This window comes from Sipha flava, unplaced genomic scaffold (assembly GCF_003268045.1).
Source record: "Sipha flava isolate LNK unplaced genomic scaffold, YSA_version1 1_pilon_pilon, whole genome shotgun sequence".
NCBI lineage: Eukaryota > Metazoa > Arthropoda > Insecta > Hemiptera > Aphididae > Sipha > Sipha flava.
Genome location: NW_020272783.1, coordinates 4,926,547 through 4,936,982, shown reverse-complemented (window position 1 = coordinate 4,936,982; position 10,436 = coordinate 4,926,547). Strand labels below are relative to the sequence as shown.

At 33.2% G+C, this 10,436-nt stretch overlaps 1 protein-coding gene across 2 annotated transcripts in view; it reads left to right on the top strand.

The window, feature by feature from the left end:
- The first annotated feature begins 1,966 nt into the window (after nucleotides 1-1,966).
- Nucleotides 1,967-10,436, top strand: part of LOC112681998 — a 30,630-nt gene continuing 22,160 nt past the window's right edge. For both annotated transcript variants that reach the window (XM_025552425.1, XM_025552426.1), the window contains exon 1: nucleotides 1,967-2,424. In XM_025552425.1, coding sequence (XP_025408210.1) covers nucleotides 2,322-2,424 — 103 coding nt within the window. In that variant the 5' untranslated portion in view covers nucleotides 1,967-2,321. The remainder of the gene's footprint in view (nucleotides 2,425-10,436) is intronic.

Below are 10,436 nucleotides of genomic sequence, written 5' to 3'. Positions count from 1 at the left end.
GACATAGACACAGTCGCACACAAACAAGGGTGACTGTTGGAGAATGTCGATACTGCAGTTGACGCGTTTTGTGGCATTGAATACTGTGTCATTATTTTGTTAAAAATCCCAACGTTAAAATTATAGCGCGTGACTATAAGTACATGTACTCGTAGTTTCCCACAATGACGCAACCAAAGGTGGTAGAGAGGTCGCGATTCCACCCCCATTCCTAAACGTGGGGTTTTACTTTCTCCTACGTACAACTTTTCGTAATCACAATTCCTGCGGATGCGATTCGCACGAACTAACCCGTGTTGTGTTCCGCGGTATACGCGTATAGTTTCAATCTGCAAAAACGGCGACTGTACGAGATTCACGTTCAGTAATACGGTTACATCGTCACTATAGTGTGTCAGTTACCACTGTTATCAGCACAACTCGCATTGCGAACACGTACACAGTTTATAGCTATACACAGTGATTAATAATATTACGTATTTAATCCGTATCGTCTGCGGACGGAAAGAAATAAAGGTATGTAGAATAGCGATGGTAAGGCGTTTTGTTTTTAAAAGGACGATGAGCTCGCATGCTTTCTGCTCAGACTCAGTCGAGGGTTTACTCTTCGAAAGTCCTTCTCCCATAGTGCGATTCGATAGGAACATTTGATCGCACTCTAACCTTGACGTGAAGTGAAATAAACTAGGACCCCAACTAATATTTTGTTTTTATAAAAACTCAAAACGAACATGTCGTATAGTTCATTCAAATGTGAATACTTACTAAGAAACGATAAACTAAAATAATCAACCAATAATTAATGATTGTACAAAGTGAAAAGGAAATAAAATTTCATACTATAAAAAACAATGCATTTCGCGTAAAATATGATTCCACGTCAATACTGAACGTATTTAGAATTATCACTCATAATTTAGGAATTAAATTTAACATCAGTTTCAAATTATTTTAAAGAGCAATGGTCTTAGGATTGCCAACGATTCTAAAGCTTTTCGTGGTCTGGAGCCCTGAGATACTGTCCCATTTGCCCTATGATACGATAAAGTACGCCACCGTGACCTAGGTAACCTAGGTGTGTATACATGCGTACGACCCTTAGATAATATGCACTGAGTAGAGCGATGGAGTGTAGTAGAGCTTAGTATTTGTACCCTAATCACCGCGAATTGTTTAAGATTACTGTAACATCCGTTTATCCCCGTTCCGTGTTATCAATAACGCATGCGCAGTAGATACCTTGGGTCCATAAGGCCCAAATTCTATGTTTCACGCACCGACCAAGCATGACATAGTTCTGTTCAGAGTGTAAATGATTTATTTGGTGCACGACCGAATTGATCAATGCGGCGCAACACAGGTAGGTTAAGTCCGGTAGGTCTAACCTGTGGGCGGCTGCGATGGTGCCCACAACAGCGGTAAGTGCGTAGCGCAGGTGCAACAATGTATAAAAAATATATGCTTAACGTATACATATGCACGGTACGGTTATATACCGACAACCACAGCGAGCAGAAAGGGTTGCACGGGTTGGTGGCGAAAATCACTGTTTACTACTATTATATTAACTTGCGAGAACGTTCGTTTTTGTTCGGCGAAAAGGTACGCCGTGCGTATGATATCATCAACTCGTTATATGTTACACGTTATTTATACATAAATATATCTATATATAGGTACACGCGCTGGGGCGAAACTATCGAATTATAATACATCGTTTGGCATTATTTTCGGCGGCGGGTCTGTTAGCGTTTTCTCTCTCCATCCGTCGCTCGCAACCACCACCTCGTCAGGGTCGCGCGACCGCTTCGTCCTCCTCCCGTCATGCCTGGTCTCGCGGTGGAGCAGGACTGTGGGCCACGGGGGTTGGCGCAGACACGGCGGGCCCCGTCGTGACACGGGAGGGCGGCCGGGGTCGGCGATGCGGCGGCGGCGCGACGATACGGACTTCAAAGCGCATCCACTCGGTCGGCGAATCGGCTGTGCGCGCGCTTTTCCACGGCACACCGCCGCTGCCGACGCCGCAGTTGTTCACCGACACGTATCCGGCGCTGTCCACAAGCCGTCGTCTTCCGCCACCCGCCTCGTCCAAAATTCCGCCGTTACCGTTAACCGTCTGATCTTGTCACATCGGGTGTCCGCCGCCCACCATCTCCCCCGAGCGCTTCGAACGTACCACGGGTCTACCGACCTGACGACCGACCGCGGTCCGAACCGCAAACAGCTCGTCCCGGACCGTTACACCGCGCGCGGTAACGCGTTCCCCGACGACGCGGACGTGTCGCAGCACAGCAGTCACCACGACGAGCCGACGACATGAGATGCAGCTGGCCGCCAGACGGATCCGATGGATGTGCTTGTTGTGCGCGTGCGCGCTGGCCGATCAACACGTCAACACCGCCACCAGCAACGGCACACAAACAGGTAGCACTTCCATTCGTCCCCGGCGCGCGTACCTGTCCGCTGCCCGTCACCCGTCGGCGGGTTAGCCCTTTCGGTCCCCGGCCGATGGCGCGCGCGAACAAATGTTTGTGTGTGTGATTGATTGCTTGAGTGCCAGCACGCTGGACCCTTACGAACGAACCCCTCACCCATCGCCTCTCGCCATCCGCCCGTCAACCTGTACGAGTGCACACACGGTGATCGAAATAACGTACCTGTACGTAATAACCTTAAAATTAACCGTGTGCAATTTGCGATAGTGTTTACACACACACGTTATCCGCCAGCGCACCCGTAGCTGTTCTCCGGTCGACCGTACGCGGCGGAGAAATTGCAACGATAACGTAACCGTAATCCGTTTGGCTCGCGAATTCGGTTCGACCCTCCGACCACCACCCCCGACCACTAATCCCGGTAACCCCGTTAATGTACGCGTGATGCGTGTGACATAACTACGAGACGAAACCGAAACCAAACTGAACTGTTACAATGCGGTACACCGTCCCGCGCCCCCGGAACATTGCTGCATTACGTAACATGACGAAATTCGACGATTCCCAAGAATCGTCACGCAGCGCAAATATATGAGATATGACCCGCGTGCATGTGTTTACTCGCGCGCACAGGATGTTTGCCGTGGTAAAACCAATATGTGTTTGGTACACAGTCGTCGGACGTCAACAGTTAATTCATATCGCACTCGGTCGATTTGGTGAAATATTTACAGTCGGATACGGACGCAATTAGTTTACCCTAACCCTTTACGGATACGATCCGTAGGAACCTTTTGTTTCGTGTGCTTATGAGTCGGCTTTAAGTAAGTCTTTCTTATGTCTGGTTTGTTAAATATTTTAAGTACCTACTTCCGATATGATCCCACCTAATGTCTATGGAGGGGAGCTTCAGCCCCCATAGTTCTCCCTCTTGTATCCGCGCCTGCGGATACATACCGCGTTGTGTTATTCCTTATCCTAAGCTGCGCCACGTATCCGAATTTATATTAGAACAAGTGTTGATGTTTCGTGTGACGAATATGATTTCCAAAGTCAATTGTTTTTACTTCAGTGTAATTTAATTTGTGTAATGGTCTACGTTTATTCAAAAGATTAAAAATTAATGTATTTGTTGTTGGGTTACTAATCAACTACAACATTATACACAAGCAAAACAAAACATTTCATAATGCAATATAGAATTAATTGCAAAACATATTATATTATATTTTAATGACCGTATAGGTTAACGATAAAAATGATTGGATTTGTCAAAATGACTGTAAACAAAATGTTATAACTCACATTTTTTAATTATTATCATTTAAAATGTAATAACTACAATATATTGTAAATATTTCAGACACAAACTATTTATGCTGTCATAAACCGTAAAGGTTGAAATACTTTAATCATTTTGATTTTTTAAATTAGCCAATTAAATATTATGCGACCGCGACCATCTATCATTCGTCTGTCCCAACCGTATTCCCTAAAGAAGGGTTCTACTGTCATTGACGTGTAGTCTGTAATGTTTTTACGTTGAATATTTTAACGACATTTTTTGCACCACGATTCTTTTAGCAATCTCGTTAATTGGTTTGTTTGATTGTTCAATTTGATATTTTATAAACTCTACGTCGGTGTTTATATTAGCTATCCATTAATTCCCTTGTTTTCTTTGTAAAACGTAGTTTTGTGATTACTTGAAATCAATAATTTAAACTGTTCAATTACGAAAATATTTTGCTACAAATGAAACATATGTGAAAATTAATACATCATAAAGAAGTAGTAATCAATAATATATAATATTATAATAATTTGTGTGTAGTAAGTAATATAGTATCAACTTTTAACATGACGAGTATAACATTCAAATGTAAATTTATATTTTTATCAGTTTTTAATGAGGTAACCATGTGTTCGGTATATACAGTAGTGTTATATGCTTGCAATTCTATTACTGTTTTATGCTTTAAATTGTCCGGTAATAAGGGTATTATAATACGGCGACATTTCAAGTTATTCATTATGTGACCGTAGGTTTATTGTCGGTTATATTTTTGTGAAAATTCTAGTTTTAACAGAATATACGGACTCGTAACAATGTTATTTATAATTTGTCAAAAACTAACCCCCGGACATAAATAAATGATATTGCCCTTGGTCGACTACCCTAAAGCTCTTATTATTATTATTATATCCATACATGTATACTTTTGAAATTATCAAATAACTCTTGACAGATAATCATTTATGTATTGCCACTAAACCCATAAAAGTAAATTAATCCGATGCTAAACATACCTTTAAATAATTCAAAACAAATACTAAAATATTGTGTACAGCTCGAACAGTTTCAATGGTGTAAAATGCAATACATTTTAAAATTGTTTTACTTTCCTTTAACAACGTCTGTTTACGTTTTATTGTTCTCGGTTTGGTTATAAATATCGGTTCTAAATACACTCGTTTGAATGCATAAGTGTAGAAGAACAAAAAAAATATGTGTGTGTATAAGTCAACATGATTTATAATTTTAGCAATCGGCGATAATAGGTACAGACTTTGGAAAATTAATAAAAAATTATTTGACTTAATTCAAGATAATTTCTTTGCAGTTAATGTAGACATTTTTATTTTATCGTCTTAACGAATACTTATAAAATTTATGAATGATGCGCTGCAATTAGGAATAGTATTATTGGATATTATATGTATTTTAGATATCAAAATTCTGTAGATGTTTTTAATGATGTTCATGCTGAAAACGGTGCAATGAAAGGTATGGAGGTGAAAAAAAGGGTTGCATCCAAAAACCGCACATATTTGATTTTAATCCCAAAAAGGTTGGTAGACAAAAACCGCACACTTTATGGATTGCCAGGTAAGTATATCGTACAGCCAAATACCGCACACTTATAGTGGATAAAAACCTCACTATATAATGTATTTTGTATAGACGAATGTTATATATATATATATATATATAATTTTTTAAGTTAATTGTTACGTTCAAAATCTTATCTTATCGCACGTTGATGTGTTCGAAAAATAACCAGTACATTTTTCGACCGAAACGCGTTGTATAACGTAAAGTTTATATACATATTATAAGAAAAAAAGTGTTTTCATAAATTAATTTTAAAACTATTGATAGTAATAAAGGCTGTGAGACGGGATGGTCTTAGAGGTCCAATAAACCCTAAGAAAGAGAAGAAGAAGATAGTTATAAAGAGGGCAATTTTAATTTTTTTTTATTCATATTTTAAATTGTTCAGTGCCTATATACATTGTACCTCAATAAATTGTTTTTAAATAAATATTTAATATAAATAATAAATAATAAATAATAAATTATATATCATTAAAAAAATGTGCGGTTTTTGGTTACAAGAATTTAAAAAAGTGTGCGGTTTTTTCCAGTATTTTATCAAAAGTGTACAGTTTTTGGAGTCGTCGAAAAAACCGAATAAATTTGATCCGCACTATAATTATTTTATTTGGCAAAATGAAAATGTTCTTGGTGCAATATCATCTGCATTAACCGCAAATAAATTACCATTTTCTGCAGCCAAAGCGTATACTAGAATAGATGGAGGTAATCGTATGTGAATTACTTTCAGATCAGAAAACCCTGCAATATTTTGTAGTTTATGTATTTTGAATGGTAAGTATACTGATAATAATATATTTATCCATCGTATAATGGATTGGAAGCATTTATACAACTGTATTGAAGAACATGAATGTTCAACATTTTATAGAAACAGCGTAGATGATCACATACTTGGAAAAAATATGATTCTATTGACTATCTTCTTGCATATGGCCAAAGGGCTTTGAGAAAAAATCAAATTATAATCATCAACAAATATTTAACCGGATAATAGACGTAGTGAAATTAATTGGAAAGAGGGTTTTGAGTTATCAATGTAAATCAAATGAAGTTGCATATAAATTTAAAAATGACAACTTAGACCATAGTAATTTTTTGAAATAATTACATTAAGAAAATATGACTCTAAATTAAAAAGTCATCTTAATACAGTTATTAACAGTCAGATAAGCCATGATCTTGGGTCAAAGCAAGGGAGAGGAAATATTAATTTTTTATCGAAAACCACTATTAACTATGTTATAGATGCAATCAACCAGTTAATCAAGTCCAAAATATCTTCAGAATTAAACAAAGCTGATATGTATTCTGTTAAATTAGACTACACAAAACATTACAAGAGTGTATCTATGCTCTGTGATTTTGTGATACATGAAAAATGCATCTATACAGGAACAATTGGTAGGAGATGTCAATTACACTGGTACCAAAAGAATTAACTTTGTCGATATGTTAATGAAGCTTATAAATGATTTAAATATCGATCCAAATAAATGTGTTGGTAATTCCACCGGTAGTGCTTCTAACATGCAAGGACAATATAATGGGTTGTATAAAAAATTAAGTGAAGCTACTAAAGAACAGGCGCATATTTGATGTTATGCACATGTTTTAAATTTATTGATGTGTGATACAACCAATATTTCTACATCATCAATGTCATTATTTTAACTTACAAATACAATTACTAACAGTTTTGAAAAAAGGTATGCAGAACACGGAACATTATGTGCAGACTTCTCATGATTTGACCTTAAAAATTTCTAAAACCATTCAGAAAATTTACAACCAACTGTTTTAAAACGGGTATTTGATTTAATTTCACTGTTTTTATCTAAATCAACATTAAATGATCTTTAAGTTGAGTTAAAAGATTTTCGTTCGAAATGGCGAAATTTAAACAAAAGTATTCAGACACATTATTCTGAGTTAACTAATGAAATAAAAGACAATACTCATGGCAATGATGAAAATCAATATGAAAAATTTGAATTAAGTAGTAACAGTTATGATGAAAGTAAGTTGTATGAATTGTTGTTAAAAGTTAATAGTTCATTATAATTTGTTTAGCGAAGCGTATCCTGCATTATCTTTATGTTACAAATTAATTTTAACTCTGTCAGTTACGCAAGTATTTTGCGAACGTTCATTCTTATAATTATAAATATTAAAAAAAGGTTTAAGGAATTCATTAACACAAGATTATTTAGAATGTTTCATATTTATGGCATCAGAAAAAGATATTTTATCAATTCTTGATAATGAGGATATTATTGCAACTAAAATTAATTTGCTATAAAAAATGTTACATTTTTAATTTATAAAAATGATATTACATTTTCATTTTAATAATTTTCCTTATTTGTAAATAAATTAAAAACAATGTTAAATGATATTGATTAATACTTAAATATTATTTTCTAGGTATATAAATATTTATATAAATACAATTGATAATATGCTACTTATGTCAAGCTTAGTGTGACACATTTTTTTCAAAATTTAATTTTTCGAGTTGTATTCTGTATGAAATATAATATGTATAATCAAAAATTTTTTTTAATTTTTCAAAAACTTAGTTATTGCATTATTAATTTGAATTATTTTATTCTATTACCATACATCTGATATCATCTATGTAATTGGGTGTTTAGTGTTGTTAGGTTTAATTAGAAAAAGAGTTTTTGTATTCTTGACTGTATACCGTTTGTAAAATAATTAATGTCGCCCCATTAATATTTTCCAGGTACATTTTTTTGCCTATCTGCCCCTGTTAATAAACAAACAGTTTGTATGAAAAGTCATGCATTGGTATCGACCTCTTCAATCATCATTAATTTCTAAATAAAAATCCAGTTTTATAGATTTAGTTTATGATACAAGAAGAGTTAGTTTAGCATCCTACGTATTACATTACATTTACTGCTATATCAGTTCAGTATACGAAAATTTTTTATTCTTCGGTAATCTACATAATGCGCTTAAGAGTGCTGTTAAACTTTTAAATATTATTTTAATCACCAACTCGATTGTTAATAAAATATTTACGTGTGATTTTTTCAATAAATGTAATTAAATGTAAAAAAAAAAATTAAAAACTTTGTGAATTAATAACTAGTTGGGAAAATTGTTAAAAAAACGAACGACTAAAAGTCCGATAAAAGTTTTTGAGTTAAAATCATATATTTCGATTGTTAAAAACAGCATAATATTATAGTAAAGGTGGTTTTGAACAAATATCGTGATTACATAATAATCAATAATCGAATATTGACATGTAACTTGTACTAAATTATGAACTTATAAGTCTTTTAGTTTTTCTTTGTCTTTCCACCAAAACAAATCTGACGAAATTAAATTCTTTAAAGCTCTTGTTACTGTTAGGTCCTTTTAAATTAAAGTTGATTATATAAAATTAATGTTATACTAAAAGTTTTAAGTATAACATTTTATAAATGTATAATTAACATTACTAAATTATGAAATTGGAGGTGGGTCGTAGTAAACCATAAGTTAAGAGGAAAAATTATATAGTTAATTACTCTTTTTTATCGTTATTAAGACTTGTTGTACATAATTTTCAAATTTTTTTATAATACGATTAGATGGACACAAAAATCATTGTACTCATCTTATTGATTTATGAATTTTAAAATGTGATAAGCATTTTATAATAAACGAGTATATCGGTATTTCAACAAATTTTTTTTTCAGGATTTACATTACTGTGAATTTCAATTTCATAACAGTTACGCAAGAACTATAAATATTATATAAAATCAATTTTATTGTACCTTAAATATCATGGTTACATTTCGGATGTAAAAAACCGTTTTTAATTTTTATTGTAAGTTTTCTGAATTAAAAATAACATGAAAAAATGTATATACTCGTATGTTTAGTATCAAAAATTAATTCGTTCTCCATTAAACGATGCGAGAACAAAGTCAAAAGTTAATTTTTATTTTATAAGTGTAAAAAAACAATTTAATTTCAAATATGTTCTTTCGATTTTCGTAATGATAAATACGACCACCTGTTGTATTTTGAACTAAGCTATTACATATTTTTAATGTAAAGTTGATAAACTTTAAGTGCAAGTATGTGCTATACAAAATTCTGTAAAATGTGTTTTTTATTAATATCCGCCAAACAAAAACCTCGTATAGGTAAAAGGTTATATTATGATGAAGTACGTTTTGAAGTATGTGATACACAGATATACCTAATATATTTTTCATAATAACTCGCTGTTTAGTATTCAGTTTAAAATATGTAACAAAAAATTATAGAACTTCTGACTTATAAATAAGTATGAAAAAAAAGAATATTTTAATTTATTCAACTTAAAAGCTTTGATTGTCTTTATTTTGCTAAAACATTTCAGCATATCATAATATTATACATATCATGAAGTACTTATTATTTTCTTTGAAGCTGCTGACACAATTGCTCGAGGTACTAGGAATAATTAATTATAAAATACATATAATGGAATTTAATTAAAAACCATTATGATGTATTAGGTATTAATATGAATAGAAAATAATGAAAAAATATAAAACTATAATGTAATATTTTCAAAATAAAAAATAACGCAATGTCACAGTACTGTAGTTGAACGAATGACCAAAATCTCAGAATTTGTATTTATGTACAACGTAAATTATAAAAACTTATTTTTTCAAAAAAACGTTTTCAAGGTGTTACATTTTTGAATTTAGGTGATGGCATACAGTTAATAAGCTTGTAAATATCTGAGTTTTCTTTTTCTGTCAACTATAGAATAAATGTTTTTACTACGTGTTCACCAAATATTGCACGTCTTACGCACTTTCAGTTGTAAATCACTGTAGTGAAAAAATGTTCTCCTTAATATATCACATCAGTCTTGTCTTGTTAAATTGTTGTTCTATGATTCATATCCAAATAAATAAATAAATAATTTTTTTTCCATTATTACAAATAAATAAATTCGAATTTTAATCAGCTATATCAATTGTAATTAGGTGAAATTATACGCTCGCAGTATCGAAATATCACAAGATGTATTAGATTTAAATTTTCATTGTTGTGTAATTAAATTTAATCGAAAACTC